The 22,223-nt window shown below is 36.2% G+C and overlaps 1 protein-coding gene across 5 annotated transcripts in view; it reads right to left on the minus strand.

The window, feature by feature from the left end:
- Positions 1 to 1,336: 1,336 nt before the first annotated feature.
- NBEA (neurobeachin) overlaps positions 1,337 to 22,223 on the minus strand; it is a 458,173-nt gene continuing 437,286 nt past the window's right edge. For all 5 annotated transcript variants that reach the window (XM_054514098.1, XM_036391661.2, XM_036391637.2 and 2 more), the window contains 7 exons: positions 21,824 to 21,895; positions 19,169 to 19,324; positions 18,105 to 18,275; positions 7,961 to 8,062; positions 4,492 to 4,688; positions 3,622 to 3,773; positions 1,337 to 3,127 (listed from right to left, as the gene is read on the minus strand). In XM_054514098.1, the coding sequence (XP_054370073.1) occupies positions 3,037 to 3,127; positions 3,622 to 3,773; positions 4,492 to 4,688; positions 7,961 to 8,062; positions 18,105 to 18,275; positions 19,169 to 19,324; positions 21,824 to 21,895 (941 nt within the window). In that variant the 3' untranslated portion in view covers positions 1,337 to 3,036. The remainder of the gene's footprint in view (positions 3,128 to 3,621; positions 3,774 to 4,491; positions 4,689 to 7,960; positions 8,063 to 18,104; positions 18,276 to 19,168; positions 19,325 to 21,823; positions 21,896 to 22,223) is intronic.

Consider the following 22,223-nt stretch of genomic DNA (forward strand, 5'->3'; position numbering starts at 1 on the left):
TAAGAGGCCCTGAAATAGATGGGTGTATGCTAATGTAATTAACACAAATCAACAAATAAAACAAAGGAATTGAAATATCTTGGAACAATTATTATTATTAGTAGTAGTAGTAACATTAAACTATTATTATTATGATCTTTTTTATGAGTCTGTCTTGTTTGGGTACCCCTACCTATGAATGCAATGCAGTGAGAGTAAATTTTTATTCTTGTAAACCCATGGCAAATTTCTCGTGTAAAGGTTTGCATGGGCACAAAAGCTTCCAATTTGTGACTAGATTGTATTTAACACCATGCTGAGAGACTTAATGAAAACAACAGTATTAATTAAAAAAAAATAGCAATATCCATTTTTTGTTTAATTGCAATGGTGCATTTTAAAACAATTTGTTGAATAAAATACAAAATTAGGGGTGACACTTGTATAACGTTGGAATAGAGGTTGTGACATATCAATAAACTGTCTCACAGGACACTATTAACATACCAATCCTTTCCTCTCCTATATCTCCTACAGCTTCAAAACAATCAAGTGAGGTCATTATACTTTCAAAAGCTGATTGATATAAATAGATATCTTCTAAAATGTATACTGTATTCTAATAAGATTCTCAAATATTGGCTTTTGTTCATTTTTATGATTATTTAAAGAACAATCCTTCTAAATTTAAAGGAAATTACTAGGGCAACAAATTGAAATGTTGGTTGCTATTCTGGTATTGAGAGTTAGAAAACTTCTGGGAGTTTTTACTTCTGGGCGGAAAATATTTCATTTACCATTGCTACCTTAAATTAGACATCCGACATATAGATATACATGTACGTCCCCACTTACTTGCTGTAATGTTTGTAGGGTACTCAGCAGTTCCAAAAGGTAACTTATCCCCCCTGTTTTGTTATGCTGTGCAAGCAGTGTAGATCTCTAACTTTCAATGCCCAAAATAAGATTAAATTTATTCCACGTTATCAGTTATTGAGAGATATCCAAAATTTCTCTCATCAGACCTTTGCTCTCTGTGAGATCTGTTACATACAATTATTTCCTGTTCACAAGGATCCTTAGTATCCCTTAAAGGCTTAGATTTTTTGTTCTTCTTTTTTACTTCTGCTGACCAAAGTAACTTTAGTGGCTTCTCTCATGACAATCAAGAGACTTGCAGAGGTCACTCTGTAACCTGTGAGGTTTTTTTTCCCGAGACCCCAGGAAAAACAACCACCCAGAATTGCATACCTTTGGCATGTAATTAGCACATAAGTAAGAATTTCTGAAAAATAATTGTTCATAACAATAATGGGAATGCTGTTAAAAAAGTTGCATTGGAATGAAAAATAATCACTGAATTCTTTGCATATTTTATTTTTCTTTTTGATTTCCAACTCACACACATCTGGCATATTTTACATCTTTGCAATAAAACATGGTTACAATAGCTTAAGGAATTTATATATCCAAAATATTTCACCATGATCTCAAGATGAAATGAACTTGTCTTCCAGATGTTCAATAGTCTCCCAATTCTAAGCTACAAACTCAAGATATTGCTTACAGACAGGTGATGAATAACTTAATCATTACGTTGATCCCCATGATTTCCGGACCTTATAAATACAAACAACAATGAAGAAGGAAATTCAGGGCTAAACTTACTAATACAAGGTGGATAACAAATAAGTAATCACATCAATAAATAATGATATGTTCCTGGTGCAAAGTGCCAATACAAAGAATCCATTATCTTTTTAAATAAATGACTGCAAGTGAGTGTAAATTCTGAGAAAATTACATTCCTGTTACATGCCTCATAGCCCTACCGACACAATATGTACATCTATGACAATACAGTCACCAAATATACAAAGAAGAAACATGAATTAAAGTGTATATACCCCTGGGTGTGTAATTTGATCAGTACAATGTGCAGAAAATTATTCTGATAGTTATTGTTAGAGTATTGTAAAAGATGAAGTGCCTTAGTCTGAGTGACTTCAGGTGAGATTTTCAGAAGAACTGAAAAGAACAACCTCAGTCACCTCTGAAATGAAGCTAAGGCTGTCAAATCAACTAAGCTCCTCAGATTAAAAATAAGGGGAAAAAAAATCAGTGGGGGCTCTCTTGCCCATGATTTATATGCCAAATGTTAATAATCCAGAAGTATAGCACTTTGTCTGTATTGGGAATTATTAAGCATTACAAAGCATTAAATTGAACTTCCCTCTTTGCTCCCTTTCTGTCTAGTCTTTAAATTTTAAAGGGAGGAAATTAATTTCTATTGTATAAAGTATAAATATGGCAAATGATGGCTTTTTATCCAAATGCTTTGTGAGCAGAACTCCACTTAAGAGGGGTAAACTTTAGATTCAAAAAGTGAAAAATGTGTTGGTGAAAATGTCAGAATTACTGTTTGCTCCCAAATTCAACCCTTTAACACAAGCTGTACCCTTAGGCAGATCTCCAGTCTGATTTGTGTGAATGCACCTGTTCCTTCAAGACATCAGGTTTAAAGTACATGCAAGTTGTAACTCCACAATAAAATTAAGAAACAGTTTTGTTCTTTATACAAGGTTTTACTTTTACAAAAGTATCCCTTTAAAGTTAAGATGTGCATCTGATGTACAAAGTATCAAACATATTTTTTTTAATCTCAGCTTGAAAAGAGGCTGGAGATGGGATGCATGTTAGGTTCAAAGCCTAAACATTGAAATAACTGGACACAAGGTTCCCCAGAATTTTCAAAAGTCTCTTGTGGCGCATCCTACTACCTTTTCTCAATAAACAAAGATATATGAAATAATTACCAAAACATTTCCTAATTCATATAATTTACATGATACAAGCTTGCTTTTCAGCAGCTGGTGTTCAGTTGTGAAAAAACACACAAAGTAAAATGGTTGCTGACTACAATGTACAGCTATTGCTGGGTGTAATGGAATGTACAACGGAGGTCAATGCAGACGTGGTTTTCCACCAGAGACTACACCTTTCTTTGCAGCACTTGTGCTCTCAGCTTTACCTGGGCTTTCAGTTCTTCACTGCACTTCAGTATCTGTTCTGATGTTCATAATGCCACCTGTTAAAATCTATATTAAAAGCTACGATGCTGCCAGAAGCCATGCCAGTAATCAGAGTTCTGAAAAAGATATCAAAGATGCTGATGTTAATTCTCTTTTGCCTCATCGAGCTATGGTTTTTCATAGACAGAAAAACGCTAAAAGAGCAAGGCACTTTTTGCAACACTGTCTGAAGTTCTTAATCTTGGCTGAAAATCAGAAATGTATCTCAAACGCCTGCAATTGGTTCTAAGGCATTTAATAGGCACTACTGCACTCTGATCCAATCTGACTATTTCTTTGTTTTTAAGTTAATGCAGTTTTAGTCATATTTTGCTAGCTGTCTGGCTTACTATTTTCAATGAAATAAGACCTCACCTTAATGTTAAGTGCTTGCATGATGAGATTCAATTATCAGAGTAAGTGTTGAATCAGATAAATGAACAGGAAAACAACTGAATAATTGTTTCTTACACATCCTGTTAATGACTCCATACCATATACTCAAAGTTCATGGAGATGTATTCTTTCTGTAATTTTAGTATTTGCATACAAATATGAATGACAAATTCACCTCTGATCATGAGACAGATCCATAGCTCTTATGCCAGCATCACAGCCAGGGTAAATATAGAGCTGCTTGAAGTCACAGGCCTGCCATACTTCCACTACACCATTGTCTCCTCCTGTCACCAGGTTCTGCCCATCACTGCTCAGGAGGATGGCCTTCAGAAGAAAACAAAAATCCCAAGCACACAGTTAGCTTTTATAGAAATGGATAAATATTTTAAACACTGAATTGACTTAAAAGCATTCCTTATGTTCTGCCACTTTAAATTTGAAGCAAAATGCTTCCTCTCCTCTTTCTCCCCAGTCCAAAAATAAACCAACATATGTTGTATCATCAAATTTTAAAAGCAATTGTGTGGCATCAAACATGATAGATAACAAAAAAGCTCCTTGACCAAATCTGCCAATACTTGAGTTCAGCACATTTCTGCATACCAGAATTTGTTCTACAATACTCAGTGCTATCACTACAATCTAAACAGAGCAGCAATATGCATTCCTAATGCTGCTTCAAGTGCTTGTGACAGAGCAGAGCCCTGAAGGCATGAATTCATGTCTTGGCTAATAAATGAAGAATGAGGACTTTTCTGAGCATTTTGTTTCAAAGACATATTTTCCACGGAAATTTAATTCCAAAAGAAAATTCTGGGAATACTGTGGGCTCATAACCTATTTGTTCTTATTTATTCTAGAAAAGCTTAAGTGCATTTTGATATTTGGATATGGTGATGAAAGGATATGTGTTTGAATGGCTTAACCAGCAGGCAGCAATTTTATATATATGACTTCCTCTAAACCATACAGCAAATAAATTCAATTTATTTTAATAAAGAAAGGCAACACACAAGAAATGTTTGTTTGCATTTAGATTTACCCTGGTTGAATCATTGATCTCCATCTGAGCTAAGAGTTTGCCATTAATGCTGAAATTGCTGAACCGTCCTCTTTCATAGTAGATGATGCAGTGACCTTCACTAGATACTGAAATTAAGCGAGGGTACAGGCAGTTTTCTGTTCCTTCCAGGGCTCTCAGCAAGTCTCCAGTAATTGTGTGTACTAGGCAAGGACCTTCTGTATATGAAAACATAATATATCATAAATTGGCTGTTTATACAAACGATATGGTCTGTGCACAAAAATGATGCATAATACACTTTTATATCACATTAGTGCTGCATAGATATAAGAAGCTGCAATGTTAACTTAAAGAATTTAACAAATACAACACAAAAGGAAATGCAAGAGCTAATATGTTAAGAAAATAAATAAAATATGCCCAGAAGTATATTATTTACATAGGGTGCTAGGAGTTTTCCTTGATCTGTCTTCTAAAAAACACTTTCCTCTTCCCAAGCATTCAGAAGCTTCACTCTTAGTGATTTTCTCCAAGAACATGAACTTTCTTTAGCCTGCCCATTCACATTAAACAGATGTGGCCCTGTCAGTGACTAGTGGGAGCAACTCCCATAGGGCATGTAATCATATTACTGCATATTTCTCCTATAGACAATGGCAGTTCCTGTAGATCCTCTCTCCCAATAAACATTTGTTATGCATAGATTTTAGTCCTGATTTGTTTCAGCAATGGGAGTCACGTGAAAGCCAAGAGTCACAATGATACTTGGACTATAAGAGATTTCAGATCATACTGTAACTCCATTTGCTCCAGAGAGATTTTAATATGAGATTGTGATGTCTTTTTATTACACTCATGAAAGAAACAAACAGCTATGAAATCTACAATGTAAGATGCAAATCTACATTTTAAGATGCAAAACGAAGTTATTTACATTTCAAGAACAATGAGAAAAGTTCGTTTTGAAAGTGAGATCTGTATTCCTCCTAAGAAAAAGGGTCTCTCCTCTGATAAATGTAATGAATCACAGGAAATTCTAAATGTTTTCTTTTATGAATCACAGGATAATCCTGGACTGCACATTAATCTCTTCCTTATACAACTGGTTCATGACCCTGAAAGTAAATTCATATTGGCAGACTCAGCCATCTCATGTTAAGTCCTTCTAACTTATTTGAAATTCACACAGCAGCTGGGTTTGCCCAGGTAGAATGAATCAGCATCAGCACATTTATCTGTGAACCCTCTGATACAGGCTTTTATCTGTGTTTGCATAACATCTTATGCAGAGGAACACCAAGTTTGGCTGCATCCATGGGATTTCACTGCAATGGAAATAATTTATTTTCTCAAATAGTTGAGTTTCAGCTTTGGAAATATTGAAGTGCCAGAATATTACAAAAAGTGATGCCTTCACCTTTAGAAAAATTACCTTGTTAGATTTTTCAAAAGAAAATACCTTCGTAGCTGAATAGTCATGGGCACAAAAAGGCACATCTGATTTAGGATGCCACTGTAAGGACATACAGATTGTTTTTTGGGTTTGTTGGGTAAGAATGTGGAAACATCAACCTGATTAATAAGATTTTCCACAGAGGAACCCTAAATGTGCTGTTTTCCTGCTTCAGTATGTTCTCAAGTGCTACATGGGTCATCACAGTGCCACAGCCAGTTCCACAGGAGCAGCTGCCCACCAGGAAGCACAGGCTGAGCTCAGACTGGATGGCAGGAAAATGCAATACTGCCATGAGATGCGATCTAAGAAGCTGAAAAGGGACTCAAACTAACAGATCAGAAGAACAAGCTTTTAAGAAGGCATATCTTGGAAAACTGAAATTAAAAAAAAATATTTTTTCTCTGCACTTTTACATGTTCTAAAGTTTCAAAAGGAAGAACAAGGGAAGACTACTTTAAGAGACAGACTGAGCTTCCATTTCTCTTGATCAATTATAAACATATTCTGAATTTGATTTTGAAATCTTTAGTTCTCTGTAAAAATGTGAAAGTTACCAAAGCAGCAAATAGGTAATGGATCAGTAGATAACTGAGTAAAGATTCAATCTCTATTAAGAAGAGGCAATTTGAAAAAAGATAGTTGGAAAGGGTGGACTATTATGGCAGCCAGAGTGTATGAAGCTGCCTTAAAGGGTAAGAAATAGCAGTGTATCAAGAAAAAAGATTTAGCTCCAGCATCACTGTACATTCTTTTCACAAATGTCTTGACTTTGCCTATGACTGTTATGTAGTGTGCCATTACAAGAGTTAATGACCCATTAGGTTTTCCTGTTAAAAATGGTTTTACTCAAAAGTTTCACACTCAGCTTTAAAAATAAATGTTGAGCTCCAAGACAGTATAAAAAGCAATAACCCAGGAGCTCAGCTGTGAGCAAAACCTGGCAGAGCAAGCATCACATTCTTCTTACCCTCAGAAGCAGCAAACTCAAAAATGAGTACAAAGATATCCATGGGGATGACTAAAACAGGCATCACTATAGAAAGAGATAACAAGTCATTGGATGTGGATGCAAGAGTAGAGTGGAAATGAGATAGGAAAACATATGAGGAAAAAGAAAAAATGAGGGTGATACAAAGAAAGAAAATAAGAATGGAAATGAAATAAGAATGGAAATGAGTTGATGAAGCACAAAAGAAACTAAGAGAAAAGGGGGAGAGGAGGGAGAGTCAAATAGGAAAGGAAAAGAGAAAAAGACATGCAGTTTGACAAGTTAAGAAGCTGAAGGAAAGAGGGCAGTGGGGGAAGAAAAGTGGACATGGAATTAAGGAGAAGTAGGAGAAGGTGGGCAGAAGCAGTGAAATGGAATAAATTAAGGAGAAACAGTAAGGAAGGATGAAGCAAACATTCATTGAGGCTGGTGCTTTATTTGCGTTGCTCACCAGTTATACAGGATATTGCTGCAGGCTTGGAAAAGTATTTCGAACACTTATTTTAGCAATTGTTGGGTGCTCTGGATTCCATAGACAAATAACAAGGAGAACCTGCAACTGCTCATTTTTTAGAAAACATCACAAAAAACCCTACTGGACAGAATGCTGCACCCAGTTCCAAAGCAAACTGATCCTGCTTCCCTGGAGAGTGAGGTCAGGTCCTACAAATTATCTCTCAATTAAGATCAAGGTGGAGAATTTTGAGCTGGCCCTCCCTGAAATACATGTCTCTATCAACAGATTTCTTCAAAATCACCAGTTGTCATTAGAATTATTGTATACATATTTATAAAATACACTTCCAGATCTGGGCAGAATAGCTGCATAAACTGATGGTTGGAAGGAATGATCAATTTAATTTGTGTCTAAACTTGTGAGTGCAGATAGTAAATAACAATATTCAGAGAAAAGTGCTACAGACTCTCCCAGAATTACAACATGTCTTAGTTATAATTAAAGCGTATGTGTACTGAGAGAAGTCTGAGAAATACCACTAAGAGTCTAAAAATGTTAAGACTTAAATCATAAAAATGTTTCTGACCTTTAGCACCACTGATAACAAGTCCCAGCTCTGCACAGACTGACACACAGACAACTTCATGGTCATGACCAGTTAGAACAGCGCGAGGAGCTGGATAATCACCTGTTACAAAAAAATTAGTAAGTGAGAAAAAAAAGAAAAAGAAAACAAGGGAATGCCAAATCAGACATGTTTTATCAACAAAACAACTTTGCTGTAATTTGCTTGAAATCATTAAGCATGACAGAGTGCAGTGTGATTAAATATCTCTTACTTAGGATACCGAGCAAAATATATTCAGATATCATAAAGCTTCAAAACTGCAACTTACCAATGCATTAATGAATTAATTAAAAGAACACAAAGTGTGCTGCTATTGAAAGCAGCTGTAATGTAAAGGCCTGCTACTGAACATATATGTCTCCAGACTTAAGCTATGAACCTAAAGAACTTAGGATGTTCCTTTAATAATGATCCTAATTTGTTTTGTGAAACTGGGGGTAGGAAAAGGAGAGAAGAACAACACTGTACTAGAAAAAAACTACTGCTGCATAGGTAATATTGATTCAGAGACACATGGAATGGTCACAAATTAAAATATGCCTAAAGATGGTTATTGTTACACATAATTATATATTTATTTATTTATAGATATTACAAATATATATTCAGGACTGAAATATATTTTATTTTGGTTTTGAACAAGTGGGCATTTACAGAGTATTTACATGACAAACAGGAACATTTCTATTCTTTCTAATAAGAACAGATGCTGATAACCTAATTGGTTAGTATTTGATATTGCTGTGTCAGGCTAAGAAAGTAAATTGGCAAAAAAGAATTAGCAACTTGCTAGATAACACAGAGTTCACATCATTATATTTGCATTGTATACAAATGAAATACAGGAAACTGGGATATTCAAAAGGACCGGAGCTCTGCAAGTGTAGTTCACATACTAAAAGAAATTACCTAGGGAAGTAAAGATAAATTACTGTAACATTAATTCTGTATAAAGTAATAAAATGGTTAATCCACACTTTTCTCACAAGAATTGGAAGCAAAAATCTCATTAATACCAGTCACCTTTAATACCAGTGTTGGACTGGAAGTCTTATCTGGTTTTGCTGGGATGAGTGGTACAGTTCGTAAAGATAACTATATTAAAACAGCCTCCATTTACTTTTTTCACCATAGTTTTCATAGTAGTACAATGTTTTGATTTAAACCAGTTTTATATGCAACTGACTATGGACAGCATGGATGGCACAGAAGGTGGGTCAATTAGAAATCTTAATTTTTTTTTCCGTAAAGAGGTATGTACTATGAGCTACATATAAGGATTTCGGAAACCAGGGTTTGGAAAATCAGTTTGGAAATCAGCTTTCAGTTAGGAAACAATTCAGTTTTGGACCCAATAGTACAGAGTGTGGCAATCTAACAGGTTATTCCAATGTACAGACACATTAAAAATTTCTTACCCTCTACTGCAAACAGCTACCTCAATAAGTCCTAGTTTCCCAAAATTTAATCTATATTGCAAGAAAATAATCTTTTTAGTCTGGAAACTGAAGATGTGAACTGAAAACTGAGATTTACTGCTAGGGAAGGATGAATGTCAGAAATAACAGAAAGATTATTTGTGTAACTCATCAAAGACATTTTGGTTTTTATGATTTCCCCATCAACATTGCTTTGAGCACTCCATCTCCTTTCAAGGGTTTCTTTTCTCCAAGTGCATAACATAAAAACAAACAAACAAAAAAAGGGGGCAATTAATTAAGTTCAAAATTCTCCACTTTTTTTTCCTTCTGTATGTCCTCCTGGAAAAAAGAGGATTATGCTCAATGGCCATCTTGGCTCAAGCTATGATTATAGAGGTGTCATCAGACTGCATCAAACTGGATGACTGAAATTATTAAATGGCTAAAATTTTTGAAGGAAAAGAAATAATGCAATCTTCAAAAGGATACTTTCCTCAGTGTTTCCTAGGAAAGTTCTATAATATCAAGGAACTGTAAAAATCCAGAATACACCAAAAAAGCATATTTCATTGACTTCTTGATTTATAAAGGAAAATGCTTATAGGAAACAACTTCCCTGAAACATAGATCTATGAGTCTTATTTTGTCCTGTTTTTTCAGTAAACACAAATTAATAATGGAATAACAATATTAGGAGTAACTGCCCAGCAGTAATTGAAAATGGGATTTTTTTTCCCTTCAGGCTCAAAGAAAAAATTATTCACTGATACTTTCTACAGAAAAAGCTGTGGCATGAACCCCAGTCATATTACATTTTATTGCAAAGGAAAGAAGCTGTGGACTCCAGGAATCATTCAAAATCTAGGAAAATATTCTGTCACTGTCACATCACCACTGATAGATGCAGCCAGAGGTCAAAGGCTGCAGCTCTAAGGGAATTGCAGGTGAAAATATCCTACCTAAGAACTGAGATACCATCACTGTAAAATCCCTGTGATTTCCCCAAAGGTGCACCTTTGAACTGAATTACTAGAGGGCAGAAGGAAAAAAAATGTGCTGTATTTCCAAACAAGTAAGTTTTTCTAGAAAGTCTAAAATAACACGCATATTTCCTTCTTGCTGAAAAATATAATGCTTAATATTATTGTAAGGTTCTTTGGGAACAGATGGTGCTCCTGCATAACAAAGAAAAAAAGAAGAGGGAAAGAAAGACAAAAGACTGTTACTTTTTCTCTCATATTGTCCTTTTCCAAGAATTGTGTACAGATTTCTATGGGGACACATCTAGGAGGCTTCTGTATAAAGAAACATGAGAGCACATGGCAAATTTTAGCTTCCATTTCATCTCTCACTTTGACAAAAGCAAGTACAAGGCTATACCTGAATTACTAGCTGAAACAGAATTTACTTTGCTATTTGCTTTACTGCCAGGACTTTTCAGGGGTGCTGATCAGAAAACAAAATTTTAGAATATACAATGGCTTTCATGGATGTAAAAATGTATGAGCCTTCTCAAATTTTTACTGTCAGAAAAAAACATCTTAGAGTTTAATTAAAAGATAATACTACAACCAATAAATATGAATATCTCAAAACAGAAAACAGTCAATAACAATGCCCACAACATGAGAGAACAATGAGTGTAAAAGAAAGACTGCTGACAGGAAAATATTAGTATATTCAAAATATTCCCAGCTCTGGGAAGGAGAGCTGGTTTATTTGCTGAGGCGTATTGTATATAGCTACAACAGTTCACCCAGGTGAGAGGGCTTTCAGGTACCTTGCACTAATCCAGAAGGTAAAATACAGTGGAGCACAGGAGATTACGGATTTGTAGCATCTCTTCTTATCTCTTTCACTAAATTGCTTTGGGATCTTGGGCAAGTTGCAGAACCACCCTGCACTGTATAATTCCCATGGAGCATGCTGTGTAGCATGGACACTGACATGTGTTGATAAAATACTAGAGATAACTGCATGATCTCAGGTAGATTATTGGCTCTTTCCCCTTTACATAGCAGCCTTAGAAGAGAGATGCCTTTGGCAACCAGAGCAGAGATGGTACCAGTAAAAATATGAACCAATTTTCAAAGAGCTTCTGTTCTGGCAGTGCTAAGATACTCAAAATTTTGTTATTTCAAAAATTAATACTAAACTCTATAAACTTACAAGTACCATAATAACTCCTTAAACAAACAAAGCAGATAGCACATGTGTCCATGTGCCAGTGCAGGGCCTTCAGCCAGCCACCCAGTCCTCTTGGTGCAGACCCCACTGGTGACTATTTTTAAACTGCTGCCATTTCAGGGCTAAGCTAGGGCATATTAAAATGTGATAGTGAAAGGGATATGATAAAATAATAAAAGGGATATAAAACAACAACTGAAAGTTCTGAGCTCAGAATAACTACTTTTCAAGACACAAACCTGCAGAACTCTTAATGTTTGCAACTTCAAATTGTTTCAAAAATATGTTATGTAAAAGGAACACATAAAGATATACTTCTTGACTGTGGTGGTTTGACAGGAAATATGTTTTCTGGGATGCTGTGGTCTGGTCAATTGGTGCTCAGATTTTAATACTGACACCTAATGTGGCCATTGGGACATTGGGTCCGCCTCTGAGCACATGGGGTTAAAGCAGGGCTCTCCCCTGGGAGGCTCTCTTGGGTTCCGGTCAGGGAAAGGCTCCGAGCTGCCCTGCCCGGCTGCGGGCTGGGCGGGGCAGGGGCAGCCATGCGGCCGGGTGAGGCAGGCCGGGCCCTGGACAGAAGGGAGGGGAAGGCCCCTGCAGGATGGAAGGGTGGAGGAGCACTGAGAGGCATCAGGGCAGCCACCCCAGGAGAGACAGAGAGAGAGAGAGAGAGAGCCTGTGCCTGTGCTTGTGCCACCTTGAAATTTAATAGTGGCCGGCCGAGAAGGAGAAGGGGGGGGTGGTGAGAAGGTGCCCAGCTGGGCAGCCATGGGAGTTCTGGACAGAGAGAGCCTCAGATTTTTAACCTTTTTCTTGGATGATGGAAACCTTACAAATGCTAATCCTCCTGGAGCTGAATGAGAAGAGAGATAGAGATGAGATAAGAGGAAATGGGTCACGAGAGAAATAGAGAAGAACTCAGGTGGAAGAGATGATGGAGTAGCTTATGCTGGACTCTTCTTCTGTAGCCATGGACAGAGCCATGTTTCCTTTTGATACAGAGACTGCATTCTAGCGGGAGGCAATGACCCAGGACCAAGAGGGTTCAGTGTGGGTACCCCTCTGGCTCCAGGGGTTGAAAAATATAGGGGGGGACAGATGTCCCAAAGTTGAGACTGTGCCTTTTCGGAGTGGGACGAAGCATCCTTAAAAGTTGACCCTAGAAGCAGCTCTGGTCCGTGTTCAGTGGTGAGAGCGCTGGACATGAAAGGAAGAGGTCACCATTGGCACAAGAAGGACTCCCTCTCCTCTTGATGAACTGAGGATTGAGTATTCTGAAGGGTGGTGCCGGACCGAGATGCCAGACCAATGATTTGGGGGATGTATTGTATTGGGAATTTGGTGGGGAGGAGGAGGAGATGTATTTGTGAAGTTTTCATTTTCCTTGTGTTTCTTTTTTTTTTTTCTCCCTTTCCCTTGTAGTTTAGTTAATATTTTTTTTTTTTTCCTAAGTGGGAGCCTGCTTTGCTTATTCCTGGTCACATCTCACAGCAGAAACCAGGGAGAGGGTATTCTCATGGGGGCACTGGCATTGTGCCACTGTTAAACCATGACAATGACAGACACAGAAAAATGTATATTGACTTGACAAAGATATTTTATGATAAAGTTTACCCTTCCTTTCAGATATATACTGAACACACTCACTGGGACAGGATGAATTCTTAACACCTGTGATGATTATGTTATAAGGCTAAACAAACCCATCTTATGGCTGATAGAGCATTTTTCAACGGTCAGCGCGGTTGCTGTTAGAAAAAGTGGGGTTAACTCCCACACCTCTTGTGACCATCCTCTTGGAAGCTACAATAGGTAATGAGAAATGTCAAGTCCCAAGATCAATGAAATTTCAGGCTCTAGGGAAAAAACAGGAATAGCATTGATCCTTTTAAAGAACACCAGTCAGAGGGTGAATGTAATATATTGCATGGAGAGGCTCAAGAGGATAAGCGGCCCGGTCCAACATACTTACCTGACAAAAAAATTCAATCAGCCTTTAGCACAAGCTGCCTACCCTTCCTTTCTTTCATGCCGGAGTCTGATTCCAATTAAAGTGTGCAAATTAATTTTTATCACTTCCAAATTACTTTCTGAATTTGTGTCTGTTTCAGATGAAAGCATCTCTCCCTCACTTTTCTGCAATTCTATCATCCACTTTGGTATATCTGTTCAAAGACTCTTAGATACTTCGCATTTTCAAAGTCTCTTGTTTGAAAGAGACATTCAATCAAGTAATCATAAAATATAAAAATATACAGTTGCCATGTGAGAAAAAATTTGTATACAAATTAGCACTCAGCTAAAACAAATCCCTGTATATCATAAGAGAAGAAAAATCAAAACACAAATTATCAAACTCCATCACAATAATTTTTCTATTCAGTCTCTGAGAACTGCAAAGATTTACATTTCCCATATCACTTCAAACAAATAAAGTAAGCAAACAATGTCCTTTGCATGTGCCGTGTCTTACTAAGAGAAAACAGATACCTTTCATTGCTCTTGCAACTGCAGCAGATTTATACAATCTGCTCATCAACTTAATAAGGTACAGATTCAGATTAGCTATTTCAGATGGGCAATTTTGGCTCAGAAAGTAGATATCTGACCCTGGCAAGAGGACTAAGCTTCATTCGGTTCAGTGTTTTTCCAGTAGGTGGTATTTAAGTAAGCAGGAATAAAGAAAGAAAGGGAAGTTCAAACATACATAAACCCTGCATTCAGCTGCCCTTCAGCCTACAGGAAATCATGCCACATCTCTTGCTTTCCAGGAGCATTCCCAAACATCAGCCTCTAGTCTAGTCTTAACAGGACCTCCAACATCACCGCTGTTGGAGCTTAGCAATGGCATGGCCACGAGACCAATGTTGAACTAGAGAAAGTACAAACAGGGACAAGATTTGCCCTACGTGCTGCTGTTGAAGGTATGTAGCACATCGCTCCTGATCTCTTGATTTATTTCTGTATCCAATCATCATGACATGTAACATGCATTAATTTGAGCATAGAAAAGAATTTTGCTTTCTACCAAATCTAGAGGTTCTCAGGGCCCCATCATATGACAACTTATAGCTGATAGTCAGCACATGCCTGTGAACATGGGAATGAGGGCTTTAATTCCCCCAGTCTCTAGAGGTCAAGAATGTAGCCTCCTACTTCCTGGACAAGCACTCTAACCTGGAGATTTCCTTCAAGTGTTTTCAGAAAGCTACTGTATGGAAAGCATTGCATTTAAAACCTGGTAAAACTTCACTCTTCTCAGAGTGATTGTGAGAGGTGGCAAGAAATTGTACCAAGTGCAAATTAAACCAAAACTAATTTGACACTTACTGTAGAATAAAAAAGATAACTTGATAAGTGTATTGATTGGAAAAATTATTTTAAAATTATAAAATGAAGTTTACCATGCTCTCATAGGCAAACTTTCAACTACTGAGCTAGATCAATCACTTGCATCTTTTCTCAATTCTCCTCTTTTAACAAGAGCTGGTTCTGTATTTCCCACAGACCCAATTGAAGTAACCCACTGAACATACATTGTTCAGCAGAAGGTTCTACAGAAGTCTGACAGGTTAGGTTGTTGACATACTTGTTGTTTAGTAAAGATTACATCTACCTCATGGATTCTGTAATAGGAATTTTAGCCGAATCTGTAAGAAATTTGATCTGACAATCTTTAGCCTGAGAGTATTTCACAATAAATTGTGATTTGTATGTTTTTGAGTGAAATGGTATCTATATTTTTCTATACAAATGTCAAACCACACAAACTGTTTAGGACTGTAGGTTGGCTTTTTCTCCCCTTTAAGATTTTCTGAAACAACAAAACATCCATTGGTAACTGGATGTATTGTACCTAAAATTGATAATTAACTGTCTTTCAGCTTAGATAATTATAAAGTCAAACATCTAACCCAGGTAATTACTATACCTGACATTTTTCGTTCAGTTCTCCACCTTTTTATATCCTCTGGTATAAAGCACCTTATCTGTATCTCCAGATGACAGCTTTTAAAAAAAACAATATCCCTTCTTTTCCCTCTGAAAATATCATCTACATCTTTCTGGAAATTAATTCTAAAGATGTTAATTAATTGGATTTGATCTACATTGATCATATCATTTTCATTTTTCCTACAAGGAAACCTTCTAACAGCTCTACTATATACTACTAATCTACTATAGAAGAGTAGATTAGAAAGTATTTCTTTATTACTTTGGTGGCTTTTACTATGTAAAACTTCAAACATATTTTCATAAGGATTGTTGAGAATGCTTCACTCTTGGAAATTAGTTTAAAGGGAATCAGTCCTATGATAGTCATCATGTCTGCTCATGGTAGCAAGCAGAAACTACTAGTCATTACTTCAGCAGAAACATTTAGTAATTTCAGAAGTTTTTAAAGGTCATTTTTTTAAAGGCCCTTTGTTTTTGTGATCTATCCCCATTAATGTATGTTCATGAAAAGTCAAAGTATCTGTTAATAATGGTATGTTTTCAACACATGTAATTCTGGTTATAGTACAGTACTAGTATATAATTACCATGTCCATGGTAGCTTCAATCCAATGAATAGAGATAGAAATAATAGAAATGCCATCACTCTTCCTCAGCATGAGTCTTCAACATGTCTTCAACATGAATATTAAAAAATCTTATCAATATATTTCAAAGCTACCACAGTGGTCTTGGGTACTTAATCTCCTTGAGTTCTGTTACCTGTGCCTGTAAGATTTCATTTGACTGGACGTAGCTGTCTGCAGCACAGTCTCCTATTAATCTGACCATAAGGCCATTTCTTCAGCAAAACAGTGCCTTATCCACTCAGAGGCAGAGAGCAAGTCATACAAGTAATTTTTGTTTTCATTTATTTCTGTCAGCCAGGTCATATCCTTCCTTTCATAAAATTCAAGACCTTCAAAGCAGACAATTCCAAAGTTATACAGCTAAGATATTAAATCTGAGATTCAAAAAGTACCACTTTTGAGCATTCAGATATGTAAGTGATGACAGAATAATACCAGAACTAAAATAATTCTAACTGGAAAAGAATTGAAGCAGTTTGTATCAGCCAGAAAGGAGATGCTAATTGCAAGGCTCTCCAAGCCCTTTACAATAAAGGGAGGTAAGGGGAAAGTCTTACATTTTTTTCTTTAATGAGAGTAGAAAGCTCTTCTTATTTTTCTCTTATCATAGAAATGACTAATACTTTATATGAATCACACAGGCATTCAAAGAAGAAAAATGGCATCTACCTAAACAAACTGCTAAGACATGAAAATCCTTGTCAGACTGAATTTATCCATATTGGAGAATTACATACTAAAAAAGTCATGGAATATAGACAAAAATTACAGAAATTTGTTATTGGAACACAATTTTCTTCTTTCCCCTCTATTTTCTGTTATAAAAGCAAATAAAATCTCATGAGAAAGCAAGGCTTTTATGTCTCCCTTTTACCCTGCTTACAGACAAAAGGAAAAAAATCAAAATTCAATAAAAAGTTTCTTGCTGCAAAATTAACAAAATATTTACTTTGAAACACATAAAACCCTTTTCTACCAGCCATTCAGTTGAAGAAATACTTTCACTTAGATGTTTGTAACTGACAGTGCTGCCTACAGTCAGTATTGAATCAGAGATCAGAACTGATAGTGACAGATTCTAACACTTTTATCCAAAGACAAAACCCTTCTGTTGAAAATTATCATTAGAAGTCAGAAGCTTCTTTAAGTGAAGTGGATTTAGTGTTGTATAAAACAGTTCTAGTATATGGATAAAAGCTGCTCTTTAGCTGCAGCCATATCTCTGGCTTGGGTGATGGGATCTTTAAATTCGTGGTGCAAATTTAAATCTTTAAATTTGTGTCCTTTTGCATAAATTAATAATATTATTGTGTCCCACTGACTCTGCAAAGCACTGATAGTTAGTCCCATGCAAATGAAATGTAAACTTTTCCTGACATTTTATCTTCTATTTTTATTCAGTCAGATTGCTCCCCCAAACTATAGAAAGACCTTTCTCAAGAGAGTCTCATTTAATTCCATGGCATGTGAGACATTCTTTTTTTGAAAAAGCAAGCAGCTGATATAGCATGCTGTAGCACAAAAGGAGTAAGTTAAAATGCCAAAAAATATTTCCAGGGAAAGAGAAGTCAAAATATAGTGATATATGTCCTGTCACTTAAAGGCCACAACCATCTTGTTCTGGTTTATGATGACACGATGCTATAAGTGATAAAGGCAATTACAAACTTAGGAACTATACTCCCATCCTATTATCTCTTAACATGTAGAGAGCGTTTAAACATTTTTTGGCAAGCAATCAATGCACTGCTTAGCATGTGGTGCTCTTCTTATATGAACTTTCAACCTGTAGGCAAAGTTACTGATTTTTGGTAATAACTTCTGAAGCTGAAAGAAGGAATGTTAAAACAAAGAGGTGTGACAGAAGACCTCTGGGAGAGGTGTTATTTAAAGGACACTTACTGCTGTTTGGATTGTCACCTATGATATGATGCCGACCGCTCCAGTACCAAAGCAGCAATGTAGCGTCGCGAGACCCAGACACGATGTAGCAATCGCCCCCGATGTAGGACTCCGACCTGGCCAGGCAAGTCACGACATCCCAGTGGCCAAACACAATCTGAGTTAATTTTCCTGGTGGGAATGCAAAGTCATAAAAATTCAGTTATCTAAGGTACTAGCAGCATTTAGAAATCATTAACTATATAATTAATATTCAGTTCAAATGCAACTTTTGTTTCATGTCCCATAATTAAAGTTCACTAAATGCTACAAGAAGATTAAAAAAAATCACAAAGATTAAACTTTTTTTTCCACTTTTCTTTTCAGTCTTGTTGAAAGCTGTCCTCTGTGGCAATCCATAGTCTAACCCTTATCTCTAAAAATCAAGGCAGTGCTGTAGTCACTGAATATTAAGTGGAGTTATAGCTCCATCAATATTTAAGCAATGGCATTAGAACAGTATTTATGAATTTCATGAGTGATATGCATAAGACTGTACATGAACTTTTCCATAATTGTGCTACATTATCACGTTAAAAATGTGTATTTGTTCTATGTTAATGTCAAACTAAGGTTTACTATGATTATCACCTCCTCCTTTCTATTATTACAATTAGTTTTTAGCAATATACTTAGTGACATTAGTCAAAGTAATCAGACAAAGGAACAAAATATTGGTTCCTGTAGCAGGATATTCAACCTAATTCCTTACTACATGAAATAAGTAGAGCTAGAAATAATAGATCCATAAAAATATTGTAACAAAAATTTGGTTGATTCTTTTGACATGATAAATTTCCTGAAGATAATTATGGTACTGTATTCCATTTCCTTTTACATCCCCTGTCTTCCATTTAAAAAAAATCTTAACGTTATCATGCTGAAACAGTAATGAAGGGTTTTACAAACTGCCCTTTACCATTTATTGACATGTAAGCACAAGTATTAGATATGGTTCTATTAAGACAATAGTCTTTGTCCACTTTGTGACCCAGGAAGAACCAGAGATCTGTATTTGAGGTCACCTGTTTCTGTGGAATAAACTCGAAAGCTCTTGTCCCAGAAACCACAGATAAGAATGTAGCGATTATCTGCCGTGACCACGAAGCAATGTGCGTTGATCTGGATGCTCTGATCCACAAGGTCTGTGATCTGACGTTTGTTCACACCAGAGTTATTGGCTGTAACGAAATGCAAAACACATTTTACATGTAAGCCATTCCAGCACCTTCCTGTCATCCATTTACAGGAGAAAATGAATACATTTAACTTTCAATGAACTGTGAATTTGTTGTTGAGTAAGCATTTTGAATATGAACATTTAGAGCTGTCTATATGGGTGTCAGAAATACAAAATTATTGTGAGATTTCTAGCTCCCCTTTGAATAAGAGATAAGATTTTACAGAAGATGACAATTTCTTATAAGTTGCCTGATGCACTGCATAATATGTGGTAATAATTTTAGTGCTCTGCTGAAGTAATCTCTCAAAACAATCTGAACCAAAGGAAAGTGGCAATATGAAATCAATACTAACAATACTGCAGAGAGCCAGTTCTTACTGGTTGGTATCTCTTTCACAAAAAACAGCTTGTATTGTGTGGCCTTGACAACCCCACACCTCCAGATGCTTAACCAGATTAAAGACATAAAGATTCAACCAATGAATGAGGGGAGACTTTATTGTGGTCTTCATCATCCTCACAAGGGGAAGTGGAAGAGCAGGTACTGATCTCTACTCTTGTGATCAGGGACAGAACTCAAGGAAAAGGTGTGAAGCTCAGTAAGGGGATGTTTGCATTGGATATCAGGAAAATGTTTTTTACCCAGAGGGTGGCTGGGCCCTGGAACTGGCTCCTCAGGGAAGTGGTCACAGAACCAGCCTGAGAGAGTTCAAGAAAAGTTTGGACAATGCTTTTAGGACGTGGTGTGACTCTTGTGTGAGGTCCTGCACAGAGCCAGGCATTGGACTTGATGCTCCTGATGGGTCCCTTCCAACTCAGCTTATTTTATGATTCCATGACTCTATCAAACCTAATCTGATTTTCCAGTACAGGAAATGTAAGTGTTGTCATCTGCTTCTCTAGCAGGGACCCAGACCAAGGACAGTACTTGAAAAAGAGGTAATGACACTTAGAAACTCCCCCAGACTGAGGGAAAAGGAATAGTTCACGCAGAATCCCACCAACCCAACTGCCAAATGGAGCTGGTTAGAAGGATACTAATGACTGGGAACTCACAGCTAATGTGCTCTGTCCCCCCTGTGACACAGCAGACAAGATATGGCAACACCATAAAAGTGTGCTCCATCTCAGTATTAACTTTCTGAAAGTTGAATATATAATCTAAGTTAATTTTATCCATCCAGTCTCACTAGAGAAGACAACATTTTTTCTCATGACAAGTCATCTCACACTGGAGTAGCTGTCTAAGTGCTAGACAATTCCAGAGGAGTGTGTCTTTCTACAGTAGATATGGAGGGAATCTTGACAACTAACTTCAGTTACCCAAAGCCAGGGAGGTAAAAATCACTCTGAGAAATATGTTTCTCCTAACATAGGAACACAACCTAATGCAGACAATAATCTGATTTTTCCTTATTTTTTGCTATTCTACTTCAAGGGCTCACAACTACATGAATAAGAGATTCAGCCAAAAAAACCCCACTCCATTCTATTTTGAAATTGCTCATGGAAGTTAATATCATGTTTGCATACATTCTAAGAACACATATTTAAATTACCAGACCCTCTATGTCCATTAGCTGAAAGATGATGAATAGCAAATTACTCAAATTTCCAGAACAGATGGACACAAAAGTTGTGCCTTAGCTTGTGAGAGAAAAACTAAAGAGAAAACCACTGTCATTATATGAGATCAAATGAAGCTCACAGAAGAGAAAGCTAACTCTCCTGAGGTACTTCTATATAAATCTTTTGAACATGAATATTGTGAATATTGACACAGAAAAAATGGAACTTTATATCTGGCTATGTTTAAATTAATTTTTTTTTTCTCAACAATGCTACAATGCTACAATTCTTGTCCCTAAGAACCTTTCCTATCCCCAATTTCTGTTTCAAATTTCTGAACTCTCTCCCCTCTAAAAATCAAATAAGTTCAATAATGAAAATTTATGATCATTAGGAAGTCCTGCAATCTAACAATTTTAGCAGATTCTATTTCTCAAATAATTCACTTTCTCAAAAAAATCTGGATTTTAAAAAATACTATCAATTTAAAAGCCAGACTTTTCATTATTAAATTAGTATTGTTGACTAAATCCAAATCATAAAGTGAATGAAAATAAATGGATCTGCATCTGCACTGATAAACATAGTGCTGGCTGTAAAAAAATATATGTTCTCTCCATAGGACCCTCAAGTTTTATTTTACTAATGTGACCTGATAAGAGAACAGAATTATAGATATGGGTCGACAATTAACTGACTTAATTGGTTGTTTCTTAAATACCAGTTGCTGGTGATGTTAATAACAAATAGCATTCATGTAATTCATTCAACATCAACAGCTAATGCTTTTTAATTCTTCAGGACTGACAAGAATAAATACTTTCCTATTTTCTGTGTTAAATGAAGCATAATATACAAATATAGATTAATCAATAATTCCTGAAATTGCCAATTTCAAATATATTGCTACATTTTCATCTTGACATACCAATCAATGGATCCATTTCAATTGGAAGATGATGGGCTTGATCCAAAGAGTATCCTGGGGCTCCCCGAAGGCCTACACATGAAAGGAGGAATAAAGCACATAGAAACATTTTGACAGGATTTTTCTAGGTTTAAAAGTCCATTATTGGATTATTATATATTTTTAGAAAGTAGGTTTTTACTATTTGCTTTATTAATGTCTTAAGATTTCTTTCTCTGTGCTTCACAAATATGCATTTGTTAATTCTTTCTTTATGTAAAAGTAACTATAAATGTAGAAGCATCAACTTCATCACAACTTTTGCAGCCACACACATTCATTAAATAACTCATTTAAAATAGTATAAGAGATTTTTATTTTTACTTTTGAGCAGAGATCTTAGCACAGAAAATAAAGTTAA

This window comes from Molothrus ater, chromosome 2, assembly GCF_012460135.2.
Source record: "Molothrus ater isolate BHLD 08-10-18 breed brown headed cowbird chromosome 2, BPBGC_Mater_1.1, whole genome shotgun sequence".
In the NCBI taxonomy this organism is placed as follows: domain Eukaryota; kingdom Metazoa; phylum Chordata; class Aves; order Passeriformes; family Icteridae; genus Molothrus; species Molothrus ater.